Consider the following 15,624-nt stretch of genomic DNA (forward strand, 5'->3'; position numbering starts at 1 on the left):
ACTCACATTAAGTCTCAAGTACATTCAGTTTTACAACATTAGAACCGTTGGAGCGAATCATTCAGTCCTGATTCAAACGTCACATCTTAAAACAGCACTGGGGACTGCCGGGTTTTTACAGCAACTGTATTTATTTCTTTTTGAGGGGATAAGCCATAATTTTTCCCCACAGAAAAATTATTTACCTCTAGAGGTTTTGAATTTACATCCACTGGGGTTTATACATGACATGTGTAACTGTTTGGAGGATGTTTCAGTAAACAATCCTCATTTATCATTTTAATCCATTTTCTAGCTTTAGCTTTCTCTCCAGACCGTTTCCACTGACACAGCAGCATCTGTACAAATCTACACCTAGTTTACTTTCACCACAACTAACACTGATGTCAGCGTATAGTAATGAACTCGGTTTGTGCAGCCTCTGCCTGCCCCCCCTTTGCAACCAACCCTATTATGTTCATGCATGGTCAGCTTTATAGTAAAATTCTGCACCTGTTGCAGCTAAAGGTTTTAAAGGTGGCTTGTTTTCTGTGTCAATTAGGATCTTTAATGTTCAACTTTTCCATTTCTAGCAGCTCGAAATGCAGCTTTTATTTTCATGTGTCTACATAAGCCAGAGAAGCAAAAATGTGATAACAACCGGGTAAACACACACATCCCAAAGCTGGATTGTATGTGGTTACCCACACAAACCAACTTTTCTGACCTGGACACCTCTAATTTCTCTGCATGACCAGCAGCCAAATATACTTAACTCACCATTTCATTGTCATTGACCACCATCAACTCAATGTATTTGGTCTCAGTCTGGACGGAGGGCTTGCGGACAAATCTCTTGGAGCGTCTCAGCCCCCCAGACACCTGCTGCTCCCTCATTTGGTCCGTCCTGTCTTCATCGCCATCACCTCCTCTGCTATCCCACTCACTGTCCTCTGTACAGTCTGCACACACAGTGAAGCAGAGCTGCAGGCAGTTAGAGCAATACTACAGTTACAGTGCAGCAAGTTACAATCTCAGTTTCAGTCAAAATGTTACAGCTTCCATAAAAAAAGCTGTGACTGTAATTAACCCCGTTTGAACTAACTAAAAATGACATCCCGTTTAATTATCACCTTTTATCCTCTCTCACTAGTTTGAGCAATTCCTATCTTTTTGATTTCATTGATAAAAGAAATAATAATTGAGTTATTCCAATTTTTGAACATTTACCTGTGTTTGGAGGTTTGTTGGGCAGTAACTTAAGCAGTAACCATGGAATATTGAGAAACTTTTATTTTGAAATTACAGTGGACAGGTGTAATTTATCTAACTGAGGGAAAGGTGGTTATTTTAAAATGTGATAAAGATAAGACTTAAAAGACAATATTATTCTGATGTGATATGAGTGGTACTCATGTACCTGCACAGTGGGGGGACAGTCTGATATCAGGCAACCTGCGGATTAAGTGAGCACCATCATCCTACAACAGAATACATCCAGATGACATGAGACACATTAGGACCTAAAAACGACAAAATCAGCATCCAGACTCCAGAATTACATTTTCTATCATGCTGGTCGACAAAGATGATCACACAATTATCACTTCAGCTATGATCAAAGGACTTTTTACCTGATTGGTCCCATTGTGAACGGGTTCAATCCCGTAAGAGAAGAAGCCGTCAGAGAACATGCCGCTGAGAACCAACGAGAGAAAGATGCAGAGCAGAATTTAGAGACGTGATTATGTATCTAGAAAACTTTAACTAGCGTTCGATGTTAGGAATAAAGGTTAAGTATCGACTCACCACAGGCCGTGGCAGGTGGAGACGGCTGCCCAGGACTCTGGTAAACCTCTTAACCTTCCCTGGTAGTAGCAGTGCTCTCCTCCCTGTGGACACAACGCGACCGTGTTTCCTCAAACAGCCGCTACTCACACTCTTCAAGTCTCACAGCCACGCTTTTATACCTCAGCAGATATCATGATAGGTCAACTCTGAGGAAAAGCCTCTCACCACCTCTGCGTATGCGTCTCCCTCTTATCCCGCTATAGTGTTTATGGAACTGTTTGTGACCTACTTGTGTCCTGTACTTTATTCCACTCTATTCTGCTCCACTGACAACAGCGGTGGAGGTAGACCGCGCACAAGGATCTCTTCAATAAATCAACACTCACGTTGCCCACACAGTTAGATCTGAGGATTTAACATGGAGTAATTGTGCAGCAGGCAAGCTGCAACTGAAAGACACAAGATGAAAGTGAAAAGGGGAATTCTGCTCTGCTTTTTTTTTGTCCTTTTAACAACCTTGACGACTGCAGCAGAGCCCTAGCTTTCATCTCCTGCTAGCACTCCTCCGAAAAAGTAGGTGTGCTGCTTCACGAGGTCACAGTGGTGAAGATGAACCACCAGGAAAGGTGAGAAAAGTGAGAAACACTGGTTCAGCTGGATCAAATTGGGCTCAGCGGGGTGTCTCAGCCTCGCAACAACATCTCAGGCAAACAACGCCTTAGTGCTCTGAAATAAAAGGGTTTTGATGACAGAGATCGGGCTGGTGACGCGCGGCCCTGAATGCATCACGTCTGCAGTGTCCAGCAGCAGCAGCAGCAGCAGCATCAGAGGCATCACGTCTCCATCCAGCTGAGCCACAATCTGGCCTGACTACAGGTCTCCCTCCCCGGCTCTGCAAGCCTCCTCCACCCCCACCCCCCAAAAAATTACTCCTCCCTGATTCCAAACCTCATCTTGCCTTTGTATTAACTGGCATTTTACTCCTCATTTTCCCTCCCCCTCCTCCTCCTCCTCCTCCTCCTCCTCTCTCACCGGTTTTGCTCTTCCCTCCCTCACAGTCTTCTTTCATTCTCTTCGCTGCCAAGAACTTAATGACACTGCTGAGCTAAGTGGTTGCTATGGAAACAGGACTGTGATTGGTCCAGAGGACTGAGGGAGAGTTTGGAACGATTGTGGGTGGGGACATGGAGTGCTGGTTGGGTGAGGTGGGTGGTTGTTTGGTGTTTTGGGGGGGGGGGCACATTTGTACAGAAGAAAAAAAAAACCAAAACATTAGCCATCCCTCCTGGCTAACAGACTGCAGTGACATTCCTCTGGTCTGTCCTGACAAGCACACATCACATTAGATGTCAAGGCTTTCATCCATTTCCCCATTATCTCCTGATGATTCTCGCTCTGAGCTCGCGGTCTTACACCAAAGCCTTTTTTCTTTGCTGCCTGCTGAGAGGCCACAGCAGAGAGGCGTGCGTACATGCCGCTAACAGGCAAACCCACGTACGTACAGGACTTTAACATACATAATCATAATGGTCACATGGCAGCCTGCTTTTGAAGCAGACTGCGCACAAAGCAGCTTCCGTAAATAGATAAAACAGGAGGACGAGATCAAACTGTAGAAACTCCAGCATCACAATCACATAAAAGAATCAGCCTTAGAGGATAAAAACAAACAAAAAGCATGTCTGTTGTTTCTAAAATGAGATTTCAATCAAACGGATCCACCTTAAAATATATATGAAACATAGGAATTATGTTTTAACACCATGTGAGGCTTTGCCTCTGACGAAACTTTAAATTAATTCTAAGATCCACTGGCAACATCACCAGTGTTTCTCAGTTTCTACAGCCACAGACCTGAATGCTGCACTGCAACTCTGGTCATCTCATTAAAATGCTGCTTTCTATGTGTGAAAAGACAAGTTCACTCTCCAAAAATCCTGTCAGCACACATCCTCACCCCACGCGAAAGAAAAAATCTTACCACAGACTGTGAGGGTCTGCCATCCAGGTTAAAGTGCCGCTCCACATATTCTGAAGACAGGAGGTGGCTGCAAATAGAGGAGAGACACCATGAATATCTCTAACGGCATCATTTCTATCACCATGTAATCAAACGTGGGTTCATCAGGGTTATTTTCCACCACTTGCTCTCCACTTGAATGCATTTCCAAAAAGAACAAGTGAACATATTAACATGTGGCGCTAATAGAAATCAGTGGAAACTCATAAACATCCTGCTGTGTGTGTCTATGTGTGTGGTATTCCCCATCTTGTCATGTAACATAATCGAGGCGCTAAGTGCATTTGCTTAAGTGCAGGGAAATGCTAATGAGAGCAGCTGCAGTAAATTAGGAGCACCCACTGATACTAGCATGTACTAATGATTTTGGACGGTGATACAAACTGGTTCAGCTCCAGGTCCAGAGTGAAGGTGCGTCCAAAGGCTTCCACTTGGAAACAGCTCTGAGCCAAGTGGACAGGCTGCAAAAATAAAAAATAAAAACAGTCAGGGAGACAGATTTGACAGATGATATATTAAAGTGTAACAAAACAATTGTGGTTAAGTGTGTCTCTTTGAAAAAGTCTCATGCATAATTCAACAGAATCAATAGTGTGTGCGCTCTAAAAGCATCTGAGCAGCTGAAATATGATTGATAAAGTCCTCATTGATCGACATTGGCTGCCAGCATTCAGGCAGGCATGACTGCGGGGAGCTGTGGCTGTTTAAGAGCTGAGCTGGAGTTTCACGATGGAGATGGATGGAGAGGGGCTTGACAGAAGGAGGAGAGGAGGAGGAGGAGAAAACTTTTACTGGTGTCGCCTATATTCAGCCAAGCTGTGCCAATGTTCCCAGTGGACAGCAGCCAGAGCCGGGGAGGTGAGGAGACAGCAGGGCCAGGACACAGAGAGAGAGAGAGGAACTGACTGCAGACTAAACAGTGCGTCTCTTCAGCAGCTCTGACTGTGCCAGCGTGGCTTTGATCTCAGTCTGGAGGAACCAGGCTGCAGTGAATCACTGGGCTTTTACAATGAAATGCATCACTCAGGTTTCTTACTACAGTCTTGGAGATGCTCGGGCACGATGTCCACCAGTGTCTCTGTTCAGACTTTACTTTGACTGTATGCATGTTACTGGTCTCACTACAAGGTTCACTCAGCGCCGTGTTCTGTGCTTCCTATCGTTTTGCATGATCTTCCTCAGCAGAGGGAGTTTGAAGATTCAAAATTACACTTTTCCGTGCAGTTTAAAGGATTTCTCATCCAAACTGGTTTAAAAGTTGAGACTGAAAGTTCATTCTTGACAACATTAATTAATATTGAAATGTAAATAACTGATTATATAAAAAAATAATTTTATATATATATATATATATATATATATATATATATATATATATATATATATATATATATATATATATATATATACACACACACACACATATATATATATATACATATATACACACACACATATATACACCTCAGCTTGAAGACAACTGTGATTCAGTCAAGACAAAAAACAAATGCAAAAACCTTGAACAACACTTGTCTTATAACGTGCACAAAAGGGACACAACAGGTATCGCAAAATCGCCAAATCAGTAAAGCAGAACTGCTGCCTCATCTGTTTTCCACTCAGCATGAAGTGACAGAAAAGAAAAAAGTTCAGCTCATCTCCCGCTGCTTCCAAATTTATCTTGTCCCTCATTTCAAGCGCCTTAAATATTTTACAAACAAAACACAGCAGGTCGAGATGAGTACAGCAGCTGAAACTGGGGCTTGTCTGCTGGAATAGTGTCATCAGTTGTTTATCAATGTATTTTATGGTAACTGTTGTTTTTTAATGATACAGCATAAGTCTTGTTTAAGACAGCTTCTCCTCCAGGGACGACAACATTCATCTTAACTATAAGTCTTCAAACACGTGACTCTAGTGTGTGTGTAAAGAGTCTAATGTATTCTCTCCTAACACTTATATGAACTGCATCATATCAGCATGAAAGACAAAGAGAGAGACATATACAGAGAAGGAGAGAGCGAGCGAGAGGATGGGGAGAGAGAGAGCCTCTTGGACCATGCAGCACTTCTCACACAGGCCTGTTTCATAATTAATGGGGACATACTTCAACACACCACTGAATAATGAAGAAGTGAGGGGCTCAGCACGGCAGCCGGATGATGGGACGTGATGACTGAATATTTCAGGCGGGGCTAAGCTTTGTCGTTGTGGAGATAACGGCCACTACAAAAACATACATCCAAACATTTACGCAGCTCTTTCATTAACTGTGCATTTACCACCATGCTTGCTCAGCATACAAAAACAGGTCAGAAGGTTTTAGTTTCAGAACTCGTTGCCAGATGTTACAACTGGAACCCCTGAGTTGAGCTAGAGGATAGACGGCTGCAAAAACAACAACTTGTCTGTCCTGGTTTCATCCAGCTGACACGACTTCACTGTGGACGTTCAAGGGGATTTTTCGGAGACTAACTAGGTCAAAATCACGAGGAGTGAAAAAGAATGCTGCAAGACACCACCCTGCACTGTCATCCCTGTGTAGCAGGAGCCGCATGAGCAGCAGAGAGCTGAGCGCTGCACTGCTTCACAGACACTGGAAAAATGAGGTCCCCATCAGCAGGAGAACAGTCTGTCTTGGTGCTGTCAAACCTCTCTATGTCCACACAGACCTGCTACAGTCCCACCAACAGTGAATCCTCCTGGGTTAGGACGCATGCTGAGACCTAAGAGGTTCAATTCATTCACCCCCATTTCATATGATTTTGGTCCAAGACAAAATGTACCAACACCTAATGTATCTATCTGTTATATGAGGTAATAATGAATTTTCTGATTAAAAAGCTATTCTTGTACATTGTCCAACTGGGATACTTTCTTTTTAATCAAATTATAGTGAGATTAATCTATTTCTCATTTTGCTAAGAGAATCCAGAAACCTTGTCAAGGACCCCTGGGTGTCCCTGGCCTCCATATTAAGACCACTGGGTTGAGTATTCACAGAGAACAAAGTGGTTCAGCATGAAAATAAACACACTTGGAGACATGAGAGTGAAACAGGAGGAGGAGGATTTTACATCCAGACTCACAACTTACCAAGGTGTCCCCAGTGCGGTTCTTCACCCTGGTATCCAAGTAGTCGTGAGCCATTTCCTCCTCTGACTTGATCTGCTGCACCAGCCGCTTCGGATAGGTGACCTCGGTTGTGGCGTCCCCGCTGTCCGCCCGCCCTGCCAGGGTAAACCAGTCCCACATGCCTCCATGCTGCACCGGGCTCCTGTCCACACCTGAAGGTAGCACGAGAGGGACACTCAGCACAGGCTTGTGGGTGTGCAGTGGGCTTGGCAAGGTAGCAAAACACCTGCGCCTGCCTCAATTTGACCTGGTAGTGTTTTAGCATGCAAAGCAAATGGTAGAAATTGATCTAAAAGTGATGCATTTTAAACAGGTCACACTCTGTAAGCATTTATGTCACTGGTTGTTCTTTATGGTGATGGTTTGTTGACCTAATTTATCACACTGACCAAGCGATAATGCTTTTTAAAGTCACTGCTATAGAATTAGGTTTTTAGATTTTGATGAAACATAATTCATATAGCTTATAGACTCTATAGTACACCCATACAGACATTAGGCCCTGTATATATATATATATATATATATATATATATATATATACAGGGCCTATATAGCTTAGAATCTCAAGAATCATCAATCAGGCTGCAAAACACATTGTTTATGTGACTGACAGGTTATATCATAGTTCTTTTAGATGTTTATTGGATGAAACACTCTTGTCAATGGTTGTGGGTACGTTGGATATAGGCAATGGGGCCGCGTTTGAAATGTGTTGATGCAGCAAATCTACCGCATCGGAGAGGGCTTCCAGGCCACTAGGCTGCTTGGCACCGAGATCCCACTACAATCAAATCACAGCCCGCACCGGGGTTAGAAAAGTGCTGGTGCAAGGGGAAAAAATGTGGATGCAAAGGAAATGTAAAGGGTGCCCCCGCTCTTTATCCAAACCCCCTCTCTCCCGCTTCTCTCTCTCTCTCTTACCTGAGACTGCAAGCCTCTCGCCCACTGCAGCAAAGACCGTGAAGCACCACACCGCCAGCATGATCTTCACATATTCCCCCGGATTACAACATCGAGAGAGCCGCAAAAAATATCACGAACCCGGTCGATGGAGGAGAGGAAAAAAAAGACCCAACAACAACAACAACAAAAAAAAAAAAAAAAAAACAGAGCACAGCGCGGCAGAAATGATGGCGAGGATCCAAAGTGAATCTGCTAAACATCTGATGATGCGCGTCCTCTCATCTCTCTCTCCCTCTCTCCCTCTCTCTCTCTCTCTCTCCCTCTCTCCCTCTCAGCTAAAGCCAACAACGCTACGGAGAATTTGGATTTGCATATCAGAGTAACGAAAAATGAGTCATTGCCCAGGCCTATGGCGGAAATGATCGATACGGGCCTATAGATTGATCAGTGAGGTAATAGAGGAGGAACGGGAGAGTGCGCACCGCGGATGGGTGTATGGATGAGCTGTCTCTGTGTGTGTGTGTGTGTGTGTGTGTGTGTGTGTGTGTGTGTGTGTGTGTGTATAAAAGCGAATCTGCGGTATGCGGAAACGAAGGGATGAGGAAAGCGATGAGAAATGCATTGGGTCTGCGGTGGGGAGGACACGTAGGACCGTGGTACCCTCCCTCATCACCAGCAGCCTCCTCCTCCCGTTGCCATGCAGCTCAGCTGAGGGAGAGGATGCGACAGTCCGGCCGCTGAGGTGCACGGCCGAAGAAAAGTCATGGAGGGGGGCGGGGGGGTCCGGGATTCACAGTCCATTCATTGTGCTGCAGTACCTCGGTGAGCCGTCACATGAGAATCACAGGTCTGCAGAGGATAAAGGTGGGTCGTGTCCCCACTGAGAGACATGACAGCTGACAAGGCAGTTGAGGATTTCTCGTCGGTGATATTTTCATAGCAACACTGTCAACAAGAACTGACTGCAGTCCATACAGTATATGTTTATATATTCTTTACATTTTCTATATTTTGCACTACATTCTCTAATCTTTATTATTATTGTAAATATTCCACATCTTTGTTGTTAATGTTTTATTTCAATTTTTAACTTTTAATTTTACTGTAATTAACTTATGTTATGGTTTTGCACCAAACACCAGCACAAATTCTTTGTATGTGAAAACATACTTAATAAATAAAATAAAATAAAACTGATTCTGATTCAATAACTGAGGGCTGATATTAAAATGATTACAATCTGCACAATTTGAGTTCTCCATGTTTGCTTGTGACAATTGCTGCATTTCTAACAAGGTCTGTGGTGATTGAAGCGAGGTAGGCTGATTTCCCCCTTTTGATATTTACAAAAAAATGATTTTCCCTAAAGGCAACACTGTGACATTTAGCATCTTAAATAGAAGCTTTAAAGGATCCTTGAACTGTGGAAAATGCAGGAACAAAAATGCCTGAAATATCTTTGCAAAACAAAAGTTAATTGTCTATTTGAGGTAAGACAGGCCTACTTTATGCCTCCATCTTGTTCGTGAGTGAAAAGGATAAAGCCAAAGTGACTACAGGTATTTCAGTATCATCAATTTGTCATAAAAATACAATAAACATCCACATAGGAATGTTACAATGTAGTCAAATTATATAAAACATCATCTGTATAGTGTATTTCTGAGTAGATCTACACTGGCAGCACTGATTTTACACATGACAGGTCCTGTGTAATATATGAGTTTAGTTGTATATCTCGAAAATACAGTGTGGGTCAATTAGCTCCTTATTGAGAACAATAAATACAATCACACATTGAAAGTGAAAACCTGCAGTGCTCTCTGAGCTGCTGCCTCAGCCCTGTGACCTGCAGGGTTAGCTTCCTTGATGCAACAGCCTTCCTGCAACACATCCTGCTAATGGAGGCACATTGTGCACTGACAGCCCCCGCTGAATATTTCATTTACCCCCCTTTGAGACTAACAGGGAGTGAGATACAGCAGGGACGAGATGGAGGGGAGGGCAGCAGGAACAGGACAGCATCAAGGGGCTGGTCCTGCCCCCCCCCCACCTCGCAGAAATTAGGACGGCTGTTTCTGATCTCTCTCCAAACAGACATCAGTTCAGTGCGGACTGGCCTTTCTGCAGTTAAACAGCATCATCATCAACATCTCCACTGTCCATTTCTGTGGTTTCCCTATAATAAACATAGAATGGCTGCTCGTTGCACAGTGGTACCTGATGCAGGCAATTAAGCATTCAGCAGTGGTACAGCTGAGTAACAGAACCGCAGTGAGAGCTGTGGGGAGTCAGGGCTGCAGAGAGGATGCTTCATACCGACATAAAACTTCTTTGGATCCCATGAGATCCAAAGAATTCAAGGGGACCTTGATCTGATATTAGGCCGCACAGAAAAATGGGTCATGTATAAGAATCACCACTAACTTTCTCCACCACAGTAGAGAAAAAAAACCTCAAATGTCTGTTCCTGAAAGAAAATCAATGATTATTCAAGCCTGCACTACTCTGAACTATTTCACCACTGATTCACATATTTGCAATTCAACAGAGAGTGAATGTCAGGGACTGCATTTGCTGCATCATACGGGCAGACACAATCAGACTTAATCCTTTCAGTATATCTATTATAAAACAAAACACTAAAAGCTGAACGGTGTACAGTCAGCATGTAAACCTCTACGCCAGAGCCTTGTGAGACAGAGACACACCACCCTCTACTGTGCAGATAGCTGCATCACAATCACACCAGAAACAGCAGCTAAAGTAAGGAGCCATCTACAGTATGGGAAAGTTTTCTTAACAAGTGTAGGCTACAGTTGGTCACTTGTGAAAACAGCTTTCCCCGTCTCTGGACCTCAGGTATAATCCTACTTTTATTAAGACCCTGGGATAGCCTATGTCTTTCCAGAATCCTATAGCTGTTAGTTCAAGTGCTGAGACCTGTGATGTGTGGATAAACCTATTGTGTGGAAGAGTTTCGATACTAAAGTTTAGCTAGAAATGTTTCTGCATTTACTTATCTTGTCTACTATTGTTCATTTGTATTTTGATGTTTTATCCTACTGTGCCATGTTCTGATGTCACCACTGACCTGGCTTTGAGAGCAATTGCTGCATGCGTGGACTCGCCCGTGTTTCAGGTGTGTCTGCACACAGCTGCTGAGCGGGACACTTAGGTTCATGAGACTCAGCTGCAGCTCTCCGCCACAGGTGAGCCGCCGCCGCTGATTGGCCAATGACGCGCTCATTATGCTTTAAGAGAAGCGGCCAAAAGCGGCCGCCCTCCCGTTAGGCTGCAGGTCTTCGCCGGAGAAGAGTTCGGGTATCGGATGAAAGATGAACGGAGTGCGCAGTGGGAAACCTGCCGGCGGATCCCCCCGGCAGCTGCTCCACTGCACCCACGCTGCCTGTGGGGCCACTTTCACCCGCCAGTGGAAACTGAAGGAGCATGAGACGGTGCACACCGGCGCGGTAAGGAGAACATGATGCACTATCAAAGTATTACATACAGGTGTTCAGGTGAATTATTACCTTCACAATTTTAAAAATGGCCATGGAAAATTTAAAAAAAAAAAAAAAAAAAAAAAAAAAGCTGTTAAAACTGTACCACTCATGTCCACAGCGGCCGTGTCAGTGCGCGGTTGCGGGCTGTGGTCGCCGTTTTTCGAGGAGATCGCACCTGAGCCGCCACATGCTGCAGCACAAAGGGGCGAAGCAGTTCAGGTGAGCAACCAGTCGCATGTCTGAAGGCTGCTGCTGCTCTTCCACTCAAAGACCTCATCTCAGCTGCGCTTTTCTCCAGGTGCAAGTTCGCAGCCTGCACCAAGAGTTTCTTCGACTCCAGCAAACTGAAGAGACATGCGCGGTACTGCCACGGAGAGAAAAATAAGTACTTTAAGGTTTGTGTAGATGCTGAAGGTTCTCCACAAGATGGCGCCAATGAAACGTATTTTAAACCACCAGCTTCCTCGCTGTTGATGTATCGCTCTATTTAACCCCTCGGTGATTATTCTCCTCCCACAGTGCAACCAGCCAAACTGCTCCCTGACCTTCAAAAAGCGCAGGCAGTTTAAGGCGCACTTGAAGGAGCATGGAGGGCCAGCTAAGTTCAAGTATGTCTGTAGTACAACAGTTTAGCCTTGCAGCCAACATGCCATAGAGCAGGGGTGTCAAACTGATCCATAAAGGGGCCGTGTGGCTGCAGGTTTTCACCCCAACCATGCAGCAGCACACCTGACTTGGCTCATTCTATCAACTCAACTGAACTGTCTTCACACAGTCCAAAACTTGCAGCCACACCCACCCTTGATTAAAGGGTGTGGCTCAGTTCAGCTCAGCTGAGTTGAGTTGATTGATTGAGTCAAGTCAGGTGTGCTGCTGCATGGTTGGGGTGAAAACCTGCAGCCACAAGGCCCCTTTATGGATCAGTTTGACACCCCTGCCATAGACTTTCCTATGAAAAATCACCACTCTCTGAGTTGAGATCAGTCCAGACGAGTCCTAAGTGTAGTACAGGCTCCAGCAGGAGATGAATGAGTTGTTATAGGCTGAGTGGGTGTGGCCCCAGTGACTTGGTTGAATTTATTTTTACCTATGTCTGTGCTTAGGTGTTCAAAGGATGGATGCACTGCCACGTTCGACTCCCATATCGACCGCAAAGCTCATGAGAAGAAGCATGCAGGTTGGTTTATTTCACTCTTAGTAGGGGTCCTTTCATCTTCCATCCTTGTAAAATTCTGTCATTAAAAAAGGATGTGGCTGCATTTGCATTTAACCTTTTCTTGTGTTGATAATTATTTCAGGACAAATGACATGCATGGTACATGGATCCTCAAAAGGGCCCAGAAGGAAGCCAACTGGTGATGGTCTTTATTTCCTGATGCACTCACTGGCCTTGTTTGGTCTTTGCAGGTTACCGCTGCCCATTTGCTGACTGCCAGGTGCTGGAACACACCTGGGGGAGACTTCAGAAGCACATGGCCAAGCACCCAGGTTAATATGTTATAGTCCGAAAAAGATGAAATCCATCCCAAATGTTGTCTGCAGGATCGGATGAAGTTTGCTTTTGTGTTCCAGCCACCGTTTCATGCCAACTGTGTAAGAAGGTGTTTAAGAAAGTGGATGCCCTGCGGAGGCACAAACGGATCCATGCTTCCCATAAGCCTGTGCTGGTCTGTCCCAGAGAGGACTGCCAGGCCTACTTCTCTACAACCTTTAACCTGCAGCACCACATCCGCAAGGTGCACCTCGATCTGCTCAAATACAAATGCTCCTTCCCTGACTGCCCACGCATGTTTGCTATGCGGGTATGTATGTATGTATTACTGGTTCTTGTGAAGAGATATCACAAGAATTTTTCTTTACATTCAAGTACTTGAGTATCCTTATTTTATTTTTTTATTTTTACCATTTGACTATAAACATTCCAATTGGGACACTGTTTAATTTCTGGCACTGGTTGTAAAGTATTTCTAAACACTGAGTCTTAACAACAAAATGAGACAAGATTTCTTCAAATTTTACTGCAATTGTAGCTGTAAAAAGCTTCAACCTGTGTATTACATTATGACTTTTCTGTTCCACAGGAGAGTATGAACAGACACCTGCTTCGCCATGACCCAAGCGCCACCACTCTGAAGGTAAGTCTGACGTCAGTTTCCCACAGTGCTCATATGAACTAAAGCTACCACACAGCAGTGGACTAAAGCTTTCCCGGTCAGGGGACTATTGATTTTGGATTTCTCTTTAAACCTGTTGAAAACAGACTCCTTTGTGCTCCTGGACAGCTGAAGGGAATCAGTCAGCTTGAGAGTTGGGGTTTACATGATTTAATGTCATTAGATGCAATAAACTAATTATTTTTGTTTATTCCACCAGAAACGTCGGCGGCCCAAAAAATCCTGGCAGAAGCGTTTGAATGGACACCATCTGCCCTTTGTGGAGGAAAACCTACATCGCCTCTTCGCCCTTCGTATGCGAGTCTCCAGACGTGCCAAAGTGGAAACCAACCTCTCAGGCCTCTTCAATGAACGCAAGATCCCGCATTACGTTGACCCAGAAGTCAACCTGCGCAACCTGTTTGGCATCAAACAGGCTCGTCCTTTGGAGGAGAAACCTGAGGTCGCACCAGTAAAAGGCTAAATAAAGAATGTGTCTGCAGTTTGAAGTTTGAACTTTGATTTTTGAGAAATTGGAAATTTGGGTCTCTTTGCTTAGTTTTTTTAATGTAGCTGATTTACATTAATTTTAATTTGAAAGAAAGTAATTGAATATCACTTTGAAGTGTTGATTTAAGATGTCAAGCTTTTGACAATTTCAAAGATTGAATTATTCTGTGAAGACAAACAGGTCTTGAGTGAAATGCTTGTTAACATGACATTTGTTGACCCAATAAAAAATAAGTTACATTTTTGAAAGTGGTATTTTCATGCTGTCGTCCATCGAGGGTTCAAACGCTGGAGGTCTGCCCATCAGCAGCAGCTGCTGGAGAAGAGGTATCATCTCTATGACAAGATTTCTTTGGTTCAGTCACATCTAATTGCGGTGGAAAGAGTATCTCGTTGTTGCCACTCTCAAACAGCTGTTCTCCCCCAGTATCTCTCTTTTGTGCTTGCTTTGGCCGCACACATTGGTTGACATTTGCCAAACATGTTGGAGCTCATTAAATATGAACAAAGGACTGAACATGAGTAAGAGCTGAATCACAGAGAGCCTGTCACTTTGAGGGTGGATGAGACTTTGAACACAAAGTAAGAGGAGTCTCAGCTATCAGATCTTCTCTGGAGTTGGGCTATAGCAGTTGATTTTGGCCTCATGAACCAGCACTAAAAGGAATGACACGGTACACAATTTGAGTAAATATGACCAGTAAGTCTACCAGGCTTTGTATGTTTGCAGTAGAGCTGCAAATGTTTTAATAAATCCTATAGCCTTCCTGTTTCCTCCATGAGTAGTTTAACGCTGTTTCTGCTGCTGTTGGTTGGTAATGAAGATGCTGTGATTTCAGAACCTCTTGGTAGTTTGTTTATTCTGACTTTATTCCCACTGGAGAATTAAACAGGCTCTTAATACAGTATTAGCATTGACTAATAACTAACTTGTTTACAATAAAATATACTGACAAGACAGATAATGTCATGTGAATAAAACTGGTTGCTTTAATTTCTATACAAATGAATCAAAGACAAGACAGGATCTATTAATGCAACCTTCATTCACCAAAACTTTAAGGTGGCAGTATTTAGCTGTTAAAGCTATCAACACTTTCATAAAGGGGAAGATGGACCAAAATACCCAAACAAAGAGGAACAACAGGATGTATTTCAAAAATAAATGGGTAAATGTCACTTAACGTTCTTTTGCTTTAATGGCCACCAACCAAGTGGTGACAGGGTCAAAAGGAATTCATAGAGAAAGTGAAATAGTTCATTCAACATTTTAGGGACTAAAAGTAAAGTGAACTTGCTTTCAAAAATACCAAACTGCTTTTACTTATCAAATAACTTCATAAAAACTAGTTAACAGAAATAAAAACCTGTGCTGAGACCATCATCTTCCTTTTAACTCTGCGCCAATTCTCCTCTATACATGTGCACAGGTTTTTGAGTACTGGGCAGATTTCAAGGCTTTTTCAAGCATCTTTCAGTTCAAATTAAACCACCTTTTAAGAGTGATGCTAGGTGTGTCACATTTTGCTGGAATTTAGATTAAGGATGATATTTTAAGCATTTGTTTATCAGGATTTTTGATGGAATTTAAAAGGAGGATACACTGAGTTAGCAAACTACCAGA

The 15,624-nt window shown here is 43.5% G+C and overlaps 2 protein-coding genes across 10 annotated transcripts in view; one reads left to right on the forward strand and one right to left on the reverse strand.

Annotated features, from left to right (window-relative positions):
- Positions 1–11,111, reverse strand: part of LOC139612315 (disintegrin and metalloproteinase domain-containing protein 11-like) — a 22,283-nt gene extending 11,172 nt beyond the window's left edge. For 3 of the 9 annotated variants that reach the window (XR_011686516.1, XR_011686514.1, XR_011686513.1), the window contains exons 1-8: positions 7,850–8,428; positions 6,887–7,077; positions 4,175–4,251; positions 3,752–3,818; positions 1,789–1,871; positions 1,614–1,677; positions 1,400–1,460; positions 760–941 (exon numbers count right to left, since the gene is read on the reverse strand). Coding sequence is in view for 6 of the 9 variants with exons in the window: in XM_071467809.1 (XP_071323910.1) it covers positions 760–941; positions 1,400–1,460; positions 1,614–1,677; positions 1,789–1,871; positions 3,752–3,818; positions 4,175–4,251; positions 6,887–7,077; positions 7,850–7,910 (786 nt within the window). In the remaining 3 variants the exon portion in view is untranslated. Of the gene's footprint in view, positions 1–759; positions 942–1,399; positions 1,461–1,613; positions 1,678–1,788; positions 1,872–3,751; positions 3,819–4,174; positions 4,252–6,886; positions 7,078–7,849; positions 8,431–10,925 lie in introns of those variants that run through there. The other 6 variants (XM_071467809.1, XM_071467821.1, XM_071467814.1 and 3 more) reach the window with 4 other exon arrangements.
- Positions 11,100–14,249, forward strand: 42sp43 (P43 5S RNA-binding protein). Its single transcript, XM_071467864.1, has 9 exons — positions 11,100–11,304; positions 11,456–11,556; positions 11,636–11,732; positions 11,857–11,945; positions 12,441–12,514; positions 12,745–12,825; positions 12,910–13,139; positions 13,419–13,472; positions 13,711–14,249. The coding sequence occupies exons 1-9, from the start codon at positions 11,170–11,172 to the stop codon at positions 13,972–13,974; spliced, it is 1,125 nt and encodes a 374-aa protein (XP_071323965.1). The 5' UTR covers positions 11,100–11,169; the 3' UTR covers positions 13,975–14,249.
- Positions 14,250–15,624: the final 1,375 nt, after the last annotated feature.

The sequence above is a fragment of the Trachinotus anak genome, unplaced genomic scaffold (genome assembly GCF_046630095.1).
Source record: "Trachinotus anak isolate AG129_WGS33_773 ecotype Australia unplaced genomic scaffold, CSIRO_AGI_Tana_v1 ptg000003l, whole genome shotgun sequence".
Lineage (NCBI taxonomy): Eukaryota > Metazoa > Chordata > Actinopteri > Carangiformes > Carangidae > Trachinotus > Trachinotus anak.

What these genes read in the sequence shown, in the direction of transcription:
- 42sp43 (XM_071467864.1), top strand. Translation starts at nt 11,170, where the DNA reads ATGAACGGAGTGCGCAGTGGGAAACCTGCCGGCGGATCCCCCCGGCAG. An exon ending in AAAGGGGCGAAGCAGTTCAG is followed by an intron (nt 11,557 to 11,635) that starts GTGAGCAACCAG and finishes GCTTTTCTCCAG; the next exon opens with GTGCAAGTTCGCAGCCTGCA. An exon ending in TCATGAGAAGAAGCATGCAG is followed by an intron (nt 12,515 to 12,744) that starts GTTGGTTTATTT and finishes TGGTCTTTGCAG; the next exon opens with GTTACCGCTGCCCATTTGCT.